General features: G+C 41.1%; 1 protein-coding gene across 1 annotated transcript; it reads right to left on the bottom strand.

Annotated features, from left to right (window-relative positions):
* Positions 1–439: 439 nt before the first annotated feature.
* LOC311140032 (uncharacterized protein) lies at positions 440–21,923 on the bottom strand (the record flags this gene model as incomplete). The annotated part of the gene is made up of 4 exons (XM_084175002.1): positions 21,724–21,923; positions 11,377–11,560; positions 9,800–10,975; positions 440–477 (listed from the first exon to the last, which is right to left on the bottom strand). The coding sequence occupies exons 1-4, from the start codon at positions 21,730–21,732 to the stop codon at positions 440–442; spliced, it is 1,407 nt and encodes a 468-aa protein (XP_084031128.1). The 5' UTR covers positions 21,733–21,923.
* Between the last annotated feature and the right edge of the window lie 942 nt (positions 21,924–22,865).

Genomic DNA, 22,865 nt, shown 5'->3' with positions numbered 1-22,865 from the left:
TGGCTGTGTGTAAGCCTACTATTCTGTAGTATTAATTCATTACACTTTGTGAAAAACCAACTAACCCTTCACCCATTAAAACCTCAATTATTCCACTACTTTGGCCCTCTGATCCTACACCAGGCCAGCAGCCCGAGAGGACTGGATATTATCATTCAAAACACCTTGTAACTCTGCAGTAAAATATTGTACACCCAAGTACTTCTCTGCAGCTGCCACCACAACATTTATCCACTGTGATTTACGTTCTATTCCTGCTGGTCAGTTGACAACCATGGCATGTTATTCTTATCACTCTCTGTTGACCTCGGCCTAATCACAGGGATCCTCTCAGGATCCCTCACCCTGGAGCCATCTTCCTCTAATACTCTCTTCACTGCCTCAGCATATGACACCTTCTGCACTACTCTGACCCTGGCAACCTCAACCTGTCTTTCTCTCACCGGACACGTCGGATCTCCAGCACCATGAGTACCCCTACAGTTTACACACACAACCTTTTCCATCAATACTACACATTCCTTTGTCTCAGATCCTCCCACACACTTCTCACATCTAGGAATATACCTGCTACACACTGCTGGAAGGAATTATGAAAAAAAAAAAATAATAATAATGTATGCACTCACTAACTGTAAGTCGCTCTGGATAAGAGCGTCTGGTAAACGACTCAAATGCAAAATGTAAAAATGTAAGTAGTCTACTTCTTCTTCAGTGGGGTTTATCGGCGGTTGGCATCCAACGTTATGGTGCATTACCACCACCTACTGTACTGGAGTGTGGGCCAGAGACAGGGAGAAACTAAATCCTACCTGCCAGCCCTGTTACTCTTAAAAAAGATAACAAAATATTTGAGACTATATCTAATGATGTTCTACTCAATATACTCTTTAAACTAATTTCCTGTATCCCCTTCTCCCTCATACTAGATCTCATCCTCTCTCTTCCCTCTGATACTGCCTACACTGTAGAAATACATGCTCCACGGTCTCTGTTTCCTGACAATAATCACACTTTCCTGTTGGATGCTTTCCTATGACATTTAATGTCTTATTCAACTGGCTGTGGCCCACCCTTAATCTTGTAAAAATAGCCTCCTCTCTTCTGTCCCTTCCTGCCATCCTTCCCTCCCCTCTGTACTTGAAATAAATGCCTTCCCTTATTATCTCTATTCCACTGCTCCTGCCATCTCTGCACCATCACTGTATATATCAGTCTTTTTGCCTATGCCTTGCTCATTGAAACTTCAACATCCCCACTACTGAGTGCCTTTTTAGCCTATCCATCTACTGCCTTGTTCCCCTGCACCCTCACATGGGCTGGGACCCAAGTAAATCTTATCTGTAAACCCATCGGTTTAATCCTGCCATGGGTTTGTAGCACCTCATAAAGCAGGTATTGTCTGCTACTTGAGCTAAAGGACTGGAGACTCATTAACACTGCACATGAATCAGAGCAAATAACTACTCTGTCTTGTTTGACTTCCTTCACCCACTGCAAGGCCAACAGTATGGCCATCAGCTCCGCCGTATATACAGCCAGATGATCTGTAAAACGTGCCTTTAATCAGCTTGGAATATTCCAGAAAAGGATGTCATGGCTTTAGAAGTTTCTGATAGGCTAATTGACATAATTTGAGTCAATTGGAGGTGTGCCTGTGGATGTATTTCAAGGCCTACCTTCAAACTCAGTGCCTCTTTGCTTGACATCATGGGAAAATCAAAAGAAATCAGCCAAGGCCTCAGATAAAAATTGTAGACCTCCACAAGTCTGGTTCATCCTTGGGAGCAATTTCAAAACTCCTGAAGGTACCACGTTCATCTGTACAAACCATAGTATGCAAGTATAAACACCATGGGACCACGCAGCCATCATACCGCTCAGGAAGGAGACGCGCTCTCTCTCCTAGAGATGAACGTACTCAATCCCAGAACAACAGCAAAGGACCTTGTGAAGATGCTGGAGGAAACAGGTACAAAGGTATCTATATCCACAGTAAAACAAGTCCTAAATCTACATAACCTGAAAGGCCGCTCAGCAAGGAAGAAGTCACTGCTCCAAAACCGCCATAAAAAAGCCAGACTATGGTTTGCAACTGCACATGGGGACAAAGATCGTACTTTTTGGAGAAATGTCCTCTGGTCTGATGAAACAAAAATAGAACTGTTTGGCCATAATGACCATCGTTATGTTTGGAGGAAAAAAGGGGATGCTTGCAAGCCGAAGAACACCATCCCAACCGTGAAGCACGGGGGTGGCAGCATCATGCTGTAGGGGTGCTTTGCTGCAGGAGGGACTAGTGCACTTCACAAAATAGATGGCATCATGAGGAAGGAAAATTATGTGGATATATTGAAGCAACATCTCAAGACATCAGTCAGGTAGTTAAAGCTTGGTCGCAAATGGGTCTTCCAAAATGGACAATGACCCCAAGCATACTTCTAAAGTTGTGGCCAAATGGCTTAAGGACAATAAAGTCAAGGTATTGGAGTGGCCATCACAAAGCCCTGACCTCAATCCTATAGAACATTTGTGGGCAGATCTGAAAAAGCCTGTGCGTGCAAGGAGGCCTACAAACCTGACTCAGTTACACCAGCTCTGTCAGGAGGAATGGGCCAAAATTCACACGACTTATTGTGGGAAGCTTGTGGAAGGCTTCCCAAAACGTTTGACCCAAGTTAAACAATTTAAAGGAATTGGTACCTAATACTATCTGAGTGTATGTAAACTTCTGACCCACTGGGAATGTGATGAAAGAAATAAAAGCAGAAAATTAATCATTTTCTCTACTATTATTCTAACATTTCACATTCATAAAATAAAGTGGTGATCCTAACTGACCAAGACAGGGACTTTTAACTAGGATTAAATGTCAGGAATTGTGAAAAACTTAGTTTAAATATATTTGGCTAAGGTGTATGTAAACTTCCAACTTCAACTGTACATGGTCTTCAATGAGGAATGCCCAGCCCCCCACTCCTTCCCCATCAGACAGCCCAACAGATTTAGCACCTTCTTACACTTTCCCACCACTCTCTCAATGTGTTCTGCCCAGGTCAGTCTAGTGTCAAAGTATACCCCAAGGAACCTGAAGGCCCCCACCCTCTCCAGGTTTCTCCCATATGACCTCAAGCATACCTCATCTCCCACCTTCCTCCTGGTAAAGAACACTGTTTAAGTTCTCTACAGAGAACCTGAATCCCCACATTAATGCCCACTGCTCTACCTCATCAATTGCTTCATGTACCTTCCTGACTATGTATGGCACATTTCTTCCCCTCTTCCATGCAAATAACGACCTGCCGGCTGTACATGATTGAGAACAACAGAGGACTAATCACGCACCCCTGTGGTGTACCGTTATCCACCAAGTAGCTGCCTGATAAAGACTTCCCCACCCTCACCTGGATAGACCTTCCAAACAGGAAATCCTTTATTTTACATTTTAGTCATTTAGCAGACGCTCTTATCCAGAGCGACTTACAGTTAGTGCATACATTATTTTATTTTTCATACTGGCCCCCCATGGGAATCGAACCCACAATCCTGGCGTTGCAAACACCATGCTCTACCAACTGAGTTACATCAGGCCGGCATCACCTGCTGGCCATTCCCTCCCCTACCCTGGACGACGCTGGGCCAATTGTGCGCCGCCCCATGAGTCTCCCGGTCGTGGAGCTAGTGGCACAGCTAGCACTGCGATGCAGTGCCTTAGACCACTGCGCCACTTGGGAGTATCCAGTTGTACTTTCTTCCTCCTACCCATCATAATATCAAGCTAGATTTAACAACCCCTCCTTCCACATCATATCAGTCACCTTCTCCACATCAAAAAAAAGACAGCTACAACAGTCTCCTTGTTCACCTGAGCCTTCATGAGCTCTGCTTCGAAGCAGAGCACTGGATCCATAGTTCCCGTACCCTTCCTGAACCCACTCTGATGTGGAAATACTAGCCCTCTGCTCTCCAGGAAGTAAGTTACCCTCTCCGTAATCATATGTTCCATAATCTTATATACATGTGGTGTTAAAGCTATTGGCCGATAGCTTGTTGGCTTCGTTGGATAGGAAGTAGTCAAGGATGGGAGTGTGTGTTTATACAGGAAGTACCGCCCCCACTTACCGTCAACCAATCATGTCAGCCAGAAATCTTTCTGATTGAGAGGGCAATGCAAATCAATTCATAACAATTATGACATGCGTTTTTCTTGATTTTTGTTGTTGTTATTCTGTCTCTCACTGTTCAAATAAACCTACCATTAAAATTATAGACTGATCATGTCTTTGTCAGTGGGCAAACGTACAAAATCAGCAGGGGATCAAATACTTTTTTCCCCTCACTGTACATTTTAGATGTGTGTGTGTATTGTTGTGTATTGTTAGATATTACTGCACTGTTGGAGCTAGGAGCACATGCATTTCTACACCTGCAATAACATCTGCTAAATACAGTACCAATCAAAAGTTTGGACACACCTGCTCATTCAAGGGTTTTTCTTTATTTGTACTATTTTCTACATTGTAGAATAACAGTGAAGACATCAAAACTATAATTTCTTTTTCAACAGGACAATGACCCAAAACACACCTCCAGGGTGTGTAAGGGCTATTTGAACAAGAAGGAGAGTGATGGAGTGCTGCATCAGATGACCTGGCCTCCACAATAACCCATCCTCAAACCAATTGTGATGGTTTGGGATGTGTTGGACCGCAGAGTGAAGGAAAAGCAGCCAACAAGTGCTCAGCATATGTGGGAACTACTTCAAGACTGTTGGAAAAGCATTCCAGGTGAAGCTGGTTGAGAGAATGCCACATGTGCAAAGCTGTCATCAAGGCAAAGGTTGGCTACTTTGAAGAACCTCAAATATATATTTCGATTTGTTTAACACTTTTTTGGTTACTACATGATTCCATGTGTTATTTCATAGTTTTGATGTCTTCACTATTATTCTACAATATAGAAAATATCAAAAATAAAGAAAAACCCTGGAATGAGTAGGTGTGTACAAACTTTTGACTGGTATTGTATGTGTATGCAAGCAATACAATTTGATGATTAGAGTGTGTGTTTGTGTGTGAGTAGAAGTGCATAGGTTTGTGTGTGTGGGTTTGCAATTGGTGGTGTGTGGTATGTGCATTAACATTAGTGAAGTAATATAAAAAATTGTTTTAGGTGTTATTACATGATCGGTTGAAGTCATTATGTTAGTTATTCATCCAAAAATGTGTTACTCACCTGATAATGTAACTTATTACATTAAATGGAAAAGTTGTTACTATAACAATTCAATATTTTATATTACCTGACAAGATATTACATTTACCGGTTTTATTACATTACAAATCTAAAAGTTATTACATTAACCGTTGTTACAAGACACAGTATGCATAGTTCTTGCCTTGACCTCATGGATACTATTATCCAATGTATCATTGATTCGTTTTAGGATCATTTTAATCAATTTAGATCATTATTATAAAAATATCAAATTAAAGTGATAACTTCTTGTTTAGAAGATAATGGATGAATTTATTGATGAATTGAATACATGAATATACACCTATTGTTGAAACATTACTCTACATAATGACATTTAATAATAATAGTATCATGAGTATATGAAAGAAGATACAATTATCAACATCCCCCAACACACACACAGGTTCACTATGACATTTTCTATGATAACATTTATCCATTTAGATCACAATGTGTGATATTACATAGACACAGGGGAGACCTGCTCCTAGATTACAGCTGCATATTAGGCTCCACAGAGGTTACCATGGAGATCAGACTAAGTCAACTGTTTAAGAAAGGGAGATGGATATGACTGTTCACTAGATGTTTTCTATTGATCCTTTCTTTAGGGATCTGGAAGGTTTCTCTCTAGTGTGTCTATCTAAGGTTTCTCTCTAGTGTGTGTTCGCTGGTGTGAATTCAGATTCCCTGATTGACTGAAGCTCCTCCCACACTGACCACAGCTATAAGGCTTCTCTCCAGTGTGTGTTCGCAGGTGTCTAGTCAGTTTACCTGAATGATTGAAGCTTTTTCCACACTGATCACAGCTATAAGGCTTCTCTCCTGTGTGTATGCGCTGGTGTTGAGTCAGGGAGTAAGCTACAGCAAAGATCTTCCCACACTGATCACAGCTATAAGGCTTCTCTCCTGTGTGTATGCGCTGGTGTTGAGTCAGGGAGTAAGCTACAGCAAAGATCTTCCCACAATGATAACAGCTATAAGGCTTCTCTCCAGTGTGTATGCGCTGGTGTATAGTCAGAGTTACTGATCGAGTAAAGCTCTTCCCACACTGATCACAGCTATAAGGCTTCTCTCCTGTGTGTGTTCGCAGGTGTCTAGTCAGCTGTCCTGAGCAAGCAAAGCTCTTCCCACACTGATCACAGCTATAAGGCTTCTCTCCTGTGTGTGTTCGCAGGTGTATAGTCAGTTGGCCTGACTGATTGAAGCTTTTTCTACACTGATCACAGCTATAAGGCTTCTCTCCAGTGTGTATGCGCAGGTGTCTAGTCAGCTCTCCTGAGCAAGCAAAGCTCTTCCCACACTGATCACAGCTATAAGGCTTCTCTCCTGTGTGTGTTCGCAGGTGTATAGTCAGTTGGCCTGACTGATTGAAGCTTTTTCCACACTGATCACAGCTAAAAGGTTTCTCTCTAGTGTGTGTTCGCTGGTGTGAATTCAGGCTCCCTGAATGACTGAAGCTCTTCCCACACTGACCACAGCTATAAGGCTTCTCTCCTGTGTGTATGCGCTTGTGTATATTCAGGAGTGCTGATCGAGAAAAGCTCTTCCCACACTGATCACAGCTATAAGGCTTCTCTCCAGTGTGTGATCGCATGTGTCTAGTCAACTCTCCTGAGCAGGGGCGGTGTGTTCATTAGGGCGATATGGGCGACGCACTGCCAAACGGGAAAAGGAAGTTTTTTTTTTCTAATCAATTATATCACGGCAACAGTAGTTATCAGTGTTCTAATCTAGACGTCTGATCTGCCACTAAATGTCCAATCAGGCTAAAGTCGTGCTTCAAATGTCCCCGCCCGTTTTGGGGCGATTTCAGTCAGGTTGAAAATCGCCCAGAAGTCTCTCATAGCCTCTAATGTAAAATCAATTTTTTTCAAATATCAGAGCTTTCAATACAATCTCTATGGGTTTCTGAGGGCTTGCACTTACGCGCTTTCGTCATACGTAACATAACCATGAACGTAACTAAGAAAAGAGCGGGTAGCCTCATCAATCAATTCACTACTACTGTCAAAATGGCTAGCCTTCAGTGCAACTCGATTGTCTCTTTGAAAGAAGTTCCTTTTTGTCGGCGAACAAATCAAGATAAATTGGCAACGAAACAATTAGGACCTCCCAGACCAAATTTAATAATTCAACAGGTTTCTACTAAGCAGAGTCGTGAACACTGTCTACGAGAATCGAGACGACCTCATAGAATGTTTTGAAGCCATTCGGACGGGTTCATTGGGTTCATTTGACCAGCCCACCGTGAGAGAGGCATCTGGCTACGTGAGGATGCTACATGATGAAGATTTTATTTTTTTCCTGCGGCTTTTTCACAAAATCATGCCCCACGTCGACATTCTGTACCAGAAGCTACAGAAGAAGGACATCGATGCTGTCTTTATCAAACGTGCCCTCGACAGCTTCACAAGCAGTGTGCAGGCCATAAGGTAAGATTAAACAATATCATTCGATCTTTCTCAAAGCAGAGCTTTATTTGAAAATGTATGCATGAAAGGAGACTGCATTTGTGTTTGAAATTACATTATTCTCATTATATATGGCCAGTGGTGTAATCTAGCTTATTTTATATACTATGTGTACTGTACAGTGGTGCTCATAAGTGTATGAACACATTCTAAAGTTGACTAAAAAGAGGAATAAAAAAATAAAAAAATCATCTTTTGGAAATTGATCTTAATGACTTAATTAAAAAAGTTGGAAAATCCAACCTTTAAGGACACCAATTTTCTTTTCTTTTTTATTCCTCTTTTTAGTCAACTTTAGCATGGGATCATAAGCTTATGAGCACCACTGTATACTGTGCTGAACATCCAGGCTATGTGAGACACAAAGGCTAACTTAAACACTAAAGACTTTATGCATCCCTGCCCATTTTAAGTGGAACTGAAGTATTTGTACTATACATGGATACATTGCATATACCTGTGCATCACATAGACAACAGTACTGTACAAAGCCAACAAACACATTGGTCTGTTTGCCTTCAGGGACTCCTCTCAACAGCAGCTGCAAGAAGCAACAGGAGCCAAAAGACCCAGAACAGCTTTGAGAGAAGAGGAGAAGCAGAGGCTGTCTGAAGAGGTCTGCAACACCATCCTGGATCACACCAAAGAAAGGTTCTCTTTCTCTGGCCACCTTGTGAGTGCTACCTTACTGCAAGCAGACATGTTTGAAAGGTACTGCCATTCATTTCCTGATGAGGCTCTGAATGCCACTGTGAATGCATACCCCATGCTGAGCAAGGCAAAGCTCAAGACAGAACTATCTCTGATCTATGAGAATCCTGAATTCAAGGGAAGCTGTGGTGCACTGGCACTGTACCAGGTTCTCATGAGCTACAACCTCCAGGAGACGTTCTCTGAGACTGTGACTCTGTTGAACATCCTCATAACTACTCCCATGACAACAGCTGAAGCTGAGAGATGTTTCTCAACTTTGACACGAGTTAAGACATTCCTGCGAAATTCAATGGGCCAGGAACGTCTGAATGCACTGGCCATGCTTTCCATGGAGAGGGAACTAGTCCTCAGCATGCCTGATTTCAATGAGAAAGTCATTGAACGCTTTGCTGTATTGAAACAGAGAAGAGAACAGTTTCAGTACAAGTAATGTAGCCTCTCTCTCTCTTTGTCCCTCCCTGTCTGTCTCTTTAACACACACACGCCCAAATCAGTTCACAGTTGATGTTGTTTAAAATAGTTATTTTTCATTTTAAAAAAAGTTTAAAAAAAAATAATCTGTTCATGTTCATTTTTACAAATCTATACAATTGGCCAGAATATGGTTGTTCATATTTACAAATCTATACAATTGGCCAGAATATGGTTGTTCGTTTTTACAAAGCCATACAAATAGCTGTGTTTACCTTTTCTAGAAATTACTTTCAAATTCTGTTTTCAGGCAAAATGTCTATCACTGTTCATTTTCACAAATCTATACAAGAGGGCAGAATATGGAAGTCTATAAAAATGTCTTATTACCAATAACTTGCATCAATGTTTTCAGTAGCCTCTATCAAAAGCTCCTGCTTGCTTGTTGTGAATTATGCTCAGGTGCACATATTTCCAATTCAACCATGAGGCAAAAAATGTGGTAAAAGCTCTTGTTGATCCTGCAATCTGAACAAATACCAAGATGCTGTATTTTCAGCTGATATTTCATTTGTTTATGGAAATGCATATTGTTTATGCAGTGTTGAGGAATGTGAAAGAACACCCTTGATTATTTTTACTGTGATAAGTTATTTTGATTTTGTAAGCCAACACTTTTGAGATCAGTCAATAAATGCTTCTGGTATTGACTTATATGCTGCCCCTGTCTTCATGTTGTTGCTGGACATATCTTTTTAAAAATGTGTGTAGGTCACCTAAATCATCAGAAAAATTGCCCCCCCTGAGAATTTTTTCAGGAGCCGCCACTGCTCCTGAGCAAGCAAAGCTCTTCCCACACTGATCACAGCTATAAGGCTTCTCTCCAGTGTGTGTTCGCATGTGTCTAGTCAACTCTCCTGAGCAAGCAAAGCTCTTCCCACACTGATCACAGCTATAAGGCTTCTCTCCAGTGTGTGATCGCATGTGTCTAGTCAACTCTCCTGAGCAAGCAAAGCTCTTCCCACACTGATCACAGCTATAAGGCTTCTCTCCAGTGTGTGTTCGCATGTGTCTAGTCAGCTCTCCTGAGCAAGCAAAGCTCTTCCCACACTGATCACAGCTATAAGGCTTCTCTCCTGTGTGTATGCGCTTGTGTATATTCAGGAGTGCTGATCGAGAAAAGCTCTTCCCACACTGATCACAGCTATAAGGCTTCTCTCCAGTGTGTGATCGCATGTGTCTAGTCAACTCTCCTGAGCAAGCAAAGCTCTTCCCACACTGATCACAGCTATAAGGCTTCTCTCCAGTGTGTGTTCGCATGTGTCTAGTCAGCTCTCCTGAGCAAGCAAAGCTCTTCCCACACTGATCACAGCTATAAGGCTTCTCTCCTGTGTGTATGCGCTTGTGTATATTCAGGAGTGCTGATCGAGAAAAGCTCTTCCCACACTGATCACAGCTATAAGGTTTCTCTCTAGTGTGTGTTCGCTGGTGTGAATTCAGGTTCCCTGATTGACTGAAGCTCTTCCCACACTGACTACAGCTATAAGGCTTCTCCCCTGTGTGTATGCGCTGGTGTGAAGTCAGCTGGCCTGACCGAGCAAAGCTCTTCCCACACTGATCACAGCTATAAGGCTTCTCTCCTGTGTGTATGCGCTGGTGCATAGTCAGGGAGCAAGCTACAGCAAAGACCTTCCCACAATGATAACAGCTATAAGGCTTCTCTCCTGTGTGTATGCGCTGGTGTGTTGTCAGATGTTCTGATCGAGCAAAGCTCTTCCCACACTGATCACAGCTATAAGGCTTCTCTCCAGTGTGTATGCGCTTGTGTCTAGTCAGAATTACTGATCGAGCAAAGCTCTTCCCACACTGATCACAGCAATAAGGTTTCTCTCCGTTGTTAATCCGCTGTTGAATAATGATTCCACTCCGGCTTCTGAAACTCTTCCCAAAGTCAGAGGACCAGTGGTGAGGTTTCTTCCTTGTACGTCTCTGCTGGTGTTTCTTGAGATGTTCTGATCTGGAGAGACTCTTCTCTGTCTTGTCAGCAACATTAAGTGGTTTAGGCTCCCCAGATGATAAGCCCCTCCCACTGAGAGAACGACGGTTTGGGGTGTCCCCTGTGAAACAAAGAGATTGAATAACTCATTTTTGGAAATATGTGTCAATAAACAAATACTATAACAATGTTCAAAAATGTGTTATTTAGCAGACGCTTTTATCCAGAGCAACTTAAAGGAGCAGTTAGGGTTAAGTACCTTGCTCAAGGGCACATCGACAGATTTTCCACCTAGTCGGCTAAGAGATCCAAACCAGCAACCTTTCAATTTGTTGCCCAATGCTCTTAACCACTAGACTACTTGCCGCCCTTATCATCAATCCAGTTTATTAGGTACACCCCCTTCCATTCACAAAAGTGGATGGACAATTAACTGGCCACAGAGTTTTACTGTTTATCAATCAATTAACAGAAGTTGCAGAATCAGATTGTAGTCTTATCCACACACACCATTGTTCTTACTTGATGAAATAAAATCTCCATCTCCCTCCTTGTGTCCGTCTCTCACAGTTCCACTCTGCCCTGGTGTTTTCCTGCAGTCGACCAGCCACACAGACACCCTCTTCAGACCCAGCAGTAAGGCGCTACCGGGAGAGTTGTGACCAGGGGACTCTGGCAGGGTGGAGGGGGACAGGCTAGCTCTGTCCTGGTGACCGCAGGAAGTATTGTACATAGAATATTATTAGACCAAACATTTGATTACTTTAGTCTAAATCTCAGATTGATTTTTGAAAGATGCTAACACCTGCTAAATCATGATTTGTTCAAATAACCAGTGAGGAAAAAGCTAAACACCTGAACTACTGCTACTCTTTACCCCACTATTGGAGCATGTTGAGAAAAACTCAGTCTTATAGTTTCAGTATCCTTATACACTTCATGAATAGAAGAAACCATCTGATATAGGGGTATTGTGGCATGTAGCAGAAGCCTACACTGAAAAGGTATTGGTGTAGGCTGGTGCAATTTCTGCCCCATGCAACATTGCTCAAAATCCACTTTTCTATGTGACTTGTTACTGTAACAGCATCATCATCTAAAATCAGCTGACAGTGTAACAATATTCAGATAATGAGTGGAATAAACTAATTTACCACCCAAGTATTTCAGCAGTGCATTGTACACTACACCATCATTTGAAATGGTAGCACAGTGACCCACTTTGCCCTACTGTATAGAAGCACACTGGCTGAAGAAGGATAATGTAGGTTTTATAGGCAAATCCATAAATTATTTGGTTTTACCTTCCAACATTAATTAAATTAATGTCAATTCATACAGTTTTCAAACTGTACGTAAACTAGACACTATACAATTTTGCCTTCGTAGTTCAGTTTTTAGCAGTTTGATGAAATTACAGTTAAATGTATTGTTAACAAATTACAGGAAAATATTTTCAAAAGTAATCAATTGAAAATGGCCTAAGAGTTTTGAAACCTATTTTTGTGCTTAGAGTTGTGAAAATGTACCACATACCTGTGAAAATCGAAACTACCAGAAAAGTCATGGGCTAGTGGGAGTATCCACCATATGTTTTATACCAGTCATTTCCTTTCAAATCAGTGAAGGGAAGTGAACAAGTGCACACTTTGGGAGGACGGAAAGACAATTTGGGATTCAATAACATAGTATCAAGGCAGAAGTGGAGCTAGTGTGAGGGCCATGTGGGCGACTAAAATAATAATACATGTAAGCCTACCAACAAACAAACAAAAATATTATGTAACACTATAAAACATTATGTAACACTATAAAACATTATGTAAAACTATAAAACATTATGTAACACTATAAAACATTATGTAACACTATAGAACATTATGTAACATTAAAACATTGTGACACTATAAAACATAATTTAAAAAGATGCACTATGCAGAAATTGCTCCACCATTTCCTGCTTGCTAAATTTTTTACAGTTCGTCTAATTTCAGTTTGTGACAAAAAAGCAAGTACAGTGTAGATAATCATTGTAGCATCTAAAACGCTGTGAAGTATATTTTCCATAACCCAAACTATTGTATTTTCAGCTGTTTGAAGCTGGTGTACAAAACCGAAAGTAAAATAATCTAAATCTGTTTGTCACACATAATATACACGCAATCAATCATTCGTTAATTTCATCACACAGACGAGTCATTCATGCTTTGAAATGCAATTGTTATGATGAGTTTCTAGGTATCAAGTGATTATGAATGTAAGGATGTGCTTAGACACTTTTGATGAGGAGTTCATGTAAATGTTTTATTAGTCGTATCGGGTTAGTTATAACAGACATTGGGACATAGCCCAGCCTCTCTCATCTTTCTCTCTCCCGAACAAAGATTCACTCTCTCTTATATAGCCTGTTACAAACTTCGCCACGACCATCTGGTAATCATCATATTCACTCCCTTTCTCTACTGCTATTACCCTTTGACCCAAGCAAGTATACCATATCCATCCATCATACTACCATAAACATCACTAATCTCCTTTGACATAAGGAATGCAGACTCAGTGGAACCAAGCCAATTATCTCGTAACTCGGTCCTCACAATACTATGACATGACATCATTACAGCAATCAAGCATTTTAGTTTTAAAATAAAGTAACAAAAGGGAGCTTTGAATAATTTGCCTAAGCAATAAATAAACCGCAATTCACTAACTGTTTTTAGTCTTCGCTGTAATAAAGGCTTTATATATTTTTTCTTTAGAATAGACTCTGGTACACTTATCATTTATTTAGTGTTGTTTACACAGCTCCAAATGGTGATAAAGAATTATACATCTAACAGCACCTGTTTGGAACACATAATACTCACGCAGCGTGCTTGCTGCTTTTTCGGGATCTGCAGTAGTTTCCACAACTAAGTCAAATGTCTTCCACACATCTGACTTCCCCTTTCCCTCCTGAGCAACCAGTAAACATTCCCCCGTTTTCAGATTCTGTTTTTCATGTCCTCCGGATCCATTTTGCTGTGTTACTGTGTTCTGAGTTTTATAACCAATTTATTGATCTGATTATGACAGGCTATAGGTCAGGCCCTACTGGTCACGTGCATTCAATGCATACCTGTTTCACATAAAGAGAGCAAGGGTTGAGGCTGAGGGAATAGGGAATGTTTTTGCTAAACAAATGAGGGATTTTGGTAACAACTTTTCAGCCAGAGAAATAAGTAAGGAATGAAATGTGCTGTGGTGCCCGTTCCCTGCAGCAGAGAGGAGAGAGATTACCAACGTGCGCCAGTCATCTGACTCCCTTGAGTCATTTGTGTGTCTTAATTATTTAATTGAACAGTGTGCTTAAAGCATCAGACAAGCTCAGTGCATATAGTTTATTTTATTCAATGACATAGGGTGTATGTAAATATGGAAAAATACACGTTTTGACATTTCAACCAATTAATTGGTCGAAAGAACAGACTACTCTTGGAAGACCCATATTTTTTTAGTAGGGGACAGCCTTAAATACAATAGACCAACATAGCTACTGTAGTAGGTCAAATCTGTATGCTGGAAAACCTTGGTAGAGCATGGGTGGAGTAGGGATTGTGGTGCTCATGTGAATATCCTTTGTTTTTCGGCTTCACACCAATACCTACTTCTCACTTAAAACATAGTTGTTTTGTTTTACATTTCCATGATTTTTACACTGGAAGGTTATTTTCTGTTAAAGGTAAATTATACAACATTTCCACATGCAAAGCCATATTTTCTTTGAGCAACCAAGTCTGCCATTGGCAGTGCTATTGTAACCTTTAATTTGGCCTCTGCCAAAAGGTCTGGGCCTTAATGGCACAGGTGGTGTGCTTGCATAACTCCCCAAATACAGGTGTGCCAAGCTTGTAGCGTCATACCCAAGAAGACTCAAGGATGTAATCACTGCCAAAGGTACTTTGACAAAGTACTGAGTAAAGGGTCAGAATACTTATTTAAATATCTTCGCTTTGTCATTATAGGCTCCCGAGTGGCGCAGCGGTCTAAGGCACTGCATCTCAGTGCTTGAGGCGTCACTACAGACCCCCTGGTTCAATTCCAGGCTGTATCACAACCGGCCGTGATTGGGAGTCCCATAGGGCGGCGCACAATTGGCCCAGCGTCGTCCGGGTTTGGCCGGTGTAGGCCGTCATTGTAAATAAGAATTTGTTCTTAACTGACTTGCCTAGTTAAATAAAGGTAAAATAAAAAATAAATAAATAAAATAGGGTATTGTGTGTAGATTGATGAGGCAAAACATTTATTTGATCCATTTTAGAATAAGGCTGTAACATAACAAAACGTGGAAAAAGTGAAGGGGTCGAAATACTTTTCAAATTTGATTTTAAAATGTCGGATTGACTAAGTTTGTAGCTGCAACAGATTTGATAATATCTCACGTGCATATTTCTGTCCATTAGCAACCAATGATGAGCTACCTTTTTTGTAGCATTTCTGACAATGTTAACATATTTTCAGCCGTATCTCAGAGTTCTATATAAACGCGTCAGCAACAATACAGCTGCTATTAGCTAACATTAGCTTGCTTGTCCAGCAGCTAGCCTCTGTAGCTAGCTAGCTAACACAAGTCAGCTGAACGCTAGCTTGCTAATGAACGGGCAAAGAAAGGTAGATAGCTATATTTGTTTATGGAAGGTTTGTTGTACAAATAACAAAGCCATTAGGTAGCTAGAGCCAGACAACAACAGCTGACCTCGACACAGAAGGTAGCTAACGATAGCTAGTTCACTTCCAAATGCCAATCCTACATTTTTCCACAAAACATAGCTAGCTAGCTACGTACATCAGTTCAAAACCAACACCAAACTTTGGGCAAATTGTCAAGCTGCTACCTTACAATGCAATTGGCTTTTGCAACACTAGCCAGCTCTATAGTCCAAGCTATGGTAAGAGCTAGCCATATTTCACTGTTGGACACAACTCAAACTGTAGCTGAGAAAACAAATGCACATGTAAACAGTATGTTGTGCACTGCAGTGAGCAAATGCATGCTTGCTAGCATCAGGACAAACTCACCAGTTTCATACATCCAGAATACATTCCAGTATGCTCCTTCTCCTGTCTGCTTGACATTTTTATCCAAATCGGTTTAGATCAACAGTGCCAAACTAACAACTCTGCCATTTGCTTGATTGTTTTTACAGCTCTGATCTGGATGGTGGACTAGCCTATGTGTTGGATATTTGGCGCTTGGGGTGGGAGACCGGGCAAATTTCCCCCAAACCCTGATTTGTATAAATGTATAGCATAACTGCAATGCTTTAGGCTAGAAACATGCTATAAAAGGCACAATCAAGACTATTGTACATGGGGATAGCTTTGTTTAGTTTCTATGGCTGAGTTATGATCTTCAGGTATACGACCTTTAATTCAATGACAACCATTTTCCTTAACTTAGCTTTTAATGTGAATTGAGTCAGATTTTACAATGCAAGACCGTCACAATCAATTAGCTATTCACCTTCTGAAAACTGTAGACAATTACCTTTGACTATCCATGGTCAATTCTAAACATACTTTAATATGTAGTTCAAAACTGATTTGAGCTATTAGAGGACAACAGCCAGCAGACTGTATATTCTCATTTTAATCTGACGTATAGAATTTGAGCTAGGTAGGCACAGAAAATACACTGAAAACTCAATTGCTAAGGACCCTGTTAGAAATCTGGTATATGGTACTCCGTAACGGCTGGACAGCTCATGACGAGAGATGGGGAGTGTGTTGTGTACAGTGAGGGAAAAAAGTATTTGATCCCTGCTGATTTTGTAAGTTTGCCCACTGACAAAAAAAAGATCAGTCTATAATTTTAATGGTAGGTTTATTTGAACAGTGAGAGACAGAATAACAACAACAAAAATCCAGAAAAACGCATGTCAAAAATGTTATAAATTGATTTGCATTTTAATGAGGGAAATAAGTATTTGACCCCCTCTCAATCAGAAAGATTTCTGGCTCCCAGGTGTCTTTTATACAGGTAATGAACTGAGATTAGGAGCACACTCTTAAAGGGAGTGCTCCTAATCTCAGCTTGTTATCTGTATAAAAGACACCTGTCCACAGAAGCAATCAATCAGATTCCAAACTCTCCACCATGGCCAAGACCAAAGAGCTCTCCAAGGATGTCAGGGACAAGATTGTAGACCTACACAAGGCTGGAATGGGCTACAAGACCATCGCCAAGCAGCTTGGTGAGAAGGTGACAACAGTTGGTGCGATTATTCGCAAATGGAAGAAACACACAATAACTGTCAATCTCCCTCGGCCTGGGGCTCCATGCAAGATCTCACCTCGTGGAGTTGCAATGATCATGAGAACGGTGAGGAATCAGCCCAGAACTACACGGGAGGATCTTGTCAATGATCTCAAGGCAGCTGGGACCATAGTCACCAAGAAAACAATTGGTAACACACTATGTCGTGAAGGACTGAAATCCTGCAGCTCCCGCAAGGTCCCCCTGCTCAAGAAAGCACATATACAGGGCCGTCTGAAGTTTGCCAATGAACATCTGAATGATTCAGAGGAGAACTGGGTGAAAGTGTTGTGGTCAGATGAGACCAAAATGGAGCTCTTTTTTTCTGCTAAGGGGACAGGACAACTTCACCGCATCAAAGGGACGATGGACGGGGCCATGTACCGTCAAATCTTGGGTGAGAACCTCCTTCCCTCAGCCAGGGCATTGAAAATGGGTCGTGGATGGGTATTCCAGCATGACAATGACCCAAAACACACAGTCAAGGCAACAAAGGAGTGGCTCAAGAAGAAGCACATTAAGGTCCTGGAGTGGCCTAGCCAGTCTCCAGACCTTAATCCCATAGAAAATCTGTGGAGGGAGCTGAAGGTTCGAGTTGCCAAACGTCAGCCTCGAAACCTTAATGACTTGGAGAAGATCTGCAAAGAGGAGTGGGACAAAATCCCTCCTGAGATGTGTGCAAACCTGGTGGCCAACTACAAGAAACGTCTGACCTCTGATTGCCAGCAAGGGTTTTGCCACCAAGTACTAAGTCATGTTTTGCAGAGGGGTCAAATACATATTTCCCTCATTAAAATGCAAATCAATTTATAACATTTTAGACGTGTTTTTTTTGGATTTTTTTGTTGTTATTCTGTCTCTCACTGTTCAAATAAACCTACCATTAAAATTATAGACTGATCACTTCTACTTTTTTCCCTCACTCTATCTCCAATCAAGTGAATTTGTGAGTTTCATCAACATTGGTGTCATAATGGCTTGGATATGATGGGAGATTTGAATTTAACAGAAATTCTGAATCCAGATGTGTCTTTTAGACATATATGATATTGGGATTACTCCGAATATCAAACATGGACATTTCCTATGGTCGAATATGGAATCATTCAATATCCTGAGATATGTGACACCCTATTTTCTCTCTTCATGTTGACAAATATTGACTATATACAGTGGGGGAAAAAAGTATTTAGTCAGCCACCAATTGTGCAAGTTCTCCCACTTAAAAAGATGAGAGAGTCCTGTCATTTTCATCATAGGTACACGTCAACTATGACAGACAAAATGAGAAAAAAAAATCCAGAAAATCACATTGTAGGATTTTTTATGAATTTATTTGCAAATTATGGTGGAAAATAAGTATTTGGTCAATAACAAAAGTTTCTCAATACTTTGTTATATACCCTTTGTTGGCAATGACACAGGTCAAACGTTTTCTGTAAGTCTTCACAAGGTTTTCACACACTGTTGCTGGTATTTTGGCCCATTCCTCCATGCAGATCTCCTCTAGAGCAGTGATGTTTTGGGGCTGTCGCTGGGCAACACGGACTTTCAACTCCCTCCAAAGATTTTCTATGGGGTTGAGATCTGGAGACTGGCTAGGCCACTCCAGGACCTTGAAATGCTTCTTACGAAGCCACTCCTTCGTTGCCCGGGCGGTGTGTTTGGGATCATTGTCATGCTGAAAGACCCAGCCACGTTTCATCTTCAATGCCCTTGCTGATGGAAGGAGGTTTTCACTCAAAATCTCACGATACATGGCCCCATTCATTCTTTCCTTTACACGGATCAGTCGTCCTGGTCCCTTTGCAGAAAAACAGCCCCAAAGCATGATGTTTCCACCCCCATGCTTCACAGTAGGTATGGTGTTCTTTGGATGCAACTCAGCATTCTTTGTCCTCCAAACACGACAAGTTGAGTTTTTACCAAAAAGTTCTATTTTGGTTTCATCTGACCATATGACATTCTCCCAATCCTCTTCTGGATCATCCAAATGCACTCTAGCAAACTTCAGACGGGCCTGGACATGTACTGGCTTAAGCAGGGGGACACGTCTGGCACTGCAGGATTTGAGTCCCTGGCGGCGTAGTGTGTTACTGATGGTAGGCTTTGTTACTTTGGTCCCAGCTCTCTGCAGGTCATTCACTAGGTCCCACCGTGTGGTTCTGGGATTTTTGCTCACCGTTCTTGTGATAATTTGACCCCACGGGGTGAGATCTTGCGTGGAGCCCCAGATCGAGGGAGATTATCAATGGTCTTGTATGTCTTCCATTTCCTAATAATTGCTCCCACAGTTGATTTCTTCAAACCAAGCTGCTTACCTATTGCAGATTCAATCTTCCCAGCCTGGTGCAGGTCTACAATTTTGTTTCTGGAGTTTGGAGTGTGACTGTTTGAGGTTGTGGACAGGTGTCTTTTATACTGATAACAAGTTCAAACAGGTGCCATTAATACAGGTAACGAGTGGAGGACAGAGGAGCCTCTTAAAGAAGAAGTTACAGGTCTGTGAAAGCCAAAAATCTTGCTTGTTTGTAGGTGACCAAATACTTATTTTCCACCATAATTTGCAAATAAATTCATTAAAAATCCTACAATGTGATATTCTGGATTTTTTCTCCTCAATTTGTCTGTCATAGTTGACGTGTACCTATGATGAAAATTACAGGCCTCTCATCTTTTTAGTGGGAGAACTTGCACAATTGGTGGCTGACTAAATACTTTTTTTCCCCACTGTACATTGCATATCTGTGTTTTCTCAGAACATTTAAGACATGAAGCTTCTCTTGGTTGAGGTCCATATATGGATCTTGATATGCTGAAAATAAGGATTTCTGAAGCATTTCTAAGTTTTCAGCAAAGGCTCAATAATTAGACAAATATGAAATCCATATTTTTCTCTTATGCACAAATCATTTTTGGATTCCCTCCAGATATCATACATGGTTTGGCCAGATATTGACTCATTATATATCCTGAGATAGGCCTATGTGGACACCTTACTTTCTCAATATGATGACACATACTGACAGCAGGCCTACATAGTATATTTTCTCAGCACATACAATGCATATTCTCTTGCCTGAGGTCCACATCAGGATCTTGATATGCTAAATAAGGAACATTTAATATGCTTATTTGAGCTGAGGACATTATAAATAATTGTGTTACGGATATAGGTATCCTGTATGTGTATTTGTTTTTCCTCTCCTTTAGCCCTAATTTTCCTGATTGGTGGTCGTTGGGGTGTCCCACCTGTCCGACATCTGTTCGTCTGCTGATGTGGACCAATCAGTGGACATTCCTCAGTATTGCCCCACCTGTTTCTGGTTTTGCATTACCATATCAAATCCCCTGGTTTTAAAAGCCAGTCAGTTGTGTTTTCTGACAGAGACTATTTTTCTTTGTGAGAATGGATACTGTGGTGTCTTGTTTTTGGTGTACTCACTTGTTTGCTGTCTAGTCCATATTGGACCTGTGTTGTTTGTTTGTGCCTGGGAAAAGGGGGGTTAAGCAAGTTGCCCTTGGGCATACACTACCCGTAGGAAAACCTTGTCTAAATACACTAGTTAGACCTGAGCGGACCACCCACTGTATGGTTAGCATTAAACTCAGCGGTTCTTGAGGCAGGCAAGATCAGTTTAGGTTTTTTTTATTTTATTGTTTCATTCCTTGGGTCCTGCTCAGCCCCTTTTCCCCAAACCGTTTACCGTGTGTTTATAATAAACATTTTGTGTTTGAAGGTAGCTTATGGTTGTCTGTGTATTTTGTTCTCACTGTTCCATGTCAATATTCTAATTTGCATGAGTTATGATACGGGTCTCTTTTCCATCCACCCTAGACTATTAAAAGCCACAGGGTTCATAAGAAATTGGAAAATATTAACTCCATATCAGTCTTTGACACTAGCTATCATTGTTGTATTCAGGCCCCGTGTAGCTCAGTTGGTAGAGCATGGCGTTTGCAACGCCAGGGTTGTGGGTTCGATTCCCACGGGGGGCCAGTATGGGGAAAGAAAAAAAAATGTACTAACTAAGTCGCTCTGGAGAAGAGCGTCTGCTAAATGACTAAAATCTATTCCCTCTGCATAAAGACCCGCAAACACATAAAAGCCCTACCTGGTAGCCTAGCAACAAGAATAACGTATTTTCAAATGTAATTTTTTATTTGGGCGCCACAAATGAGTGTGTAAACGGTGTGGTCGAACTGACATCTGGAGAAACAAAGTGAGAAAGTGTTCAGAAAATACCTCAAAGAAGTTAACTGGGGGGCTTCAAAGCCTCTCAATGGCCAATACATAGCATCAGCAATCCAGGGAATATATACATCATTGGTGTTGTTTATGGCTAATTATTTCTCCCTGGTTCTGACTTAACCTGCTGGTTGCGCATTGCTTGTATCATCAATCTGTGTGCGATAGGCTAGTAGGCTATTTGGCTGAATTACCACCATGGTTTATTTTGTCTAACTGTTCAAATCAAACGAATGGATGTGGAAGATCAAAGATGATAAAACTACACCTAGATATTTTATACACCACAGTAAGCATACTGCTCATAAAAGTCAACCAAACTTACCCGATCCATCGTCGAAGCTACTGTATTCTTTCTTCGTTAAATCAAATACAAAACTTGACAGTAAATGTGTTTGCTTCAGTTACTTTCTTTTTCACTGCGTTCAGATGAATAAAAGCTAGAACACGCCTTTTTAAATATCAAAACTCGATTTAAGTTGTGACAAATAAACGTCTCATGTAGACTAATCTTACATCAGAATAGTGCGGTGTTTTACTTGGATTGAAAACTCGATAGAGGATGGTTACAAATAACTTCCTGTTGATGCTTTTCGGCTTCTTCTGTGGTGTTTAAGAGGTGCCGCCACCTACTGTACATAGTCTTCAACACTTCTCTTCAAGTGGTAGAGGCGGTTTAGGGAGTCATTTATTGCTTAAAATAAACTATTTGTATTGCATATATATAGTATATTAAATAAATGGCAAAAATGTAGGCTATAAATCATTAATCGATTTAAACTGTAAATTATTAGGTGTATCACTTTTTATGTGTCATCCTCAATGATCGTAAATGCATTATGTCCACCTGTGGTTGTATTGTCTTTTTAAAATTTGGCAAATGAAATAAAATTAAAATCAGAAAAATCTAAGGTATTTATATTAGCAACAAAAACAGCTCATAGCCTCTGGCTGGCTGTGGTTTATTGGAAGGTGGCAGGCCGATTTTAATTTAGAGAAATTCCTTGCTATTGTCTTTCAAATTAGCTCATGGCTAGATGGCTTGCCTAGGGCTTATAGCCGTCCTCTGAATGGAAGACGCAAAAGCGGCCTGCCAAGGGCTTGTAGTGGTTCTATGAGTGCAGGCTAATTAAGTTCTATTAGATCACATGAACTTCACGTAGCAAATAAGCCATTCGTTTTTTTGGATGACCAAATTCAACACTCATTGACCTCCATACAAAAACACATTGCTTGGTGAGGAAAAAACGAACAAACGCTACCTGCTGGAGGAAGAGATTTTCCATCGAGTTGGGCCTCTCTCTTTGCCTCTCCTCTCTGACAATGTTCTCGTCGAGAGTCCAGATATTGTTATTGGCTGAGGCCCAGTAGCTCCTGAGTGGCGCAGTGGTCTAAGGCACTGCATCGCAGTGCTAACTGTGCCACTAGAGATCCTGGTTCGAATCCAGGCCCTGTCGCAGCCGGCCG

The sequence above is a fragment of the Coregonus lavaretus genome, assembly GCF_964263955.1.
Source record: "Coregonus lavaretus genome assembly, chromosome: 2".
In the NCBI taxonomy this organism is placed as follows: domain Eukaryota; kingdom Metazoa; phylum Chordata; class Actinopteri; order Salmoniformes; family Salmonidae; genus Coregonus; species Coregonus lavaretus.
Note: the sequence above shows the minus strand (reverse complement) of the source record. Positions and strands in the feature narration are given on the sequence as shown.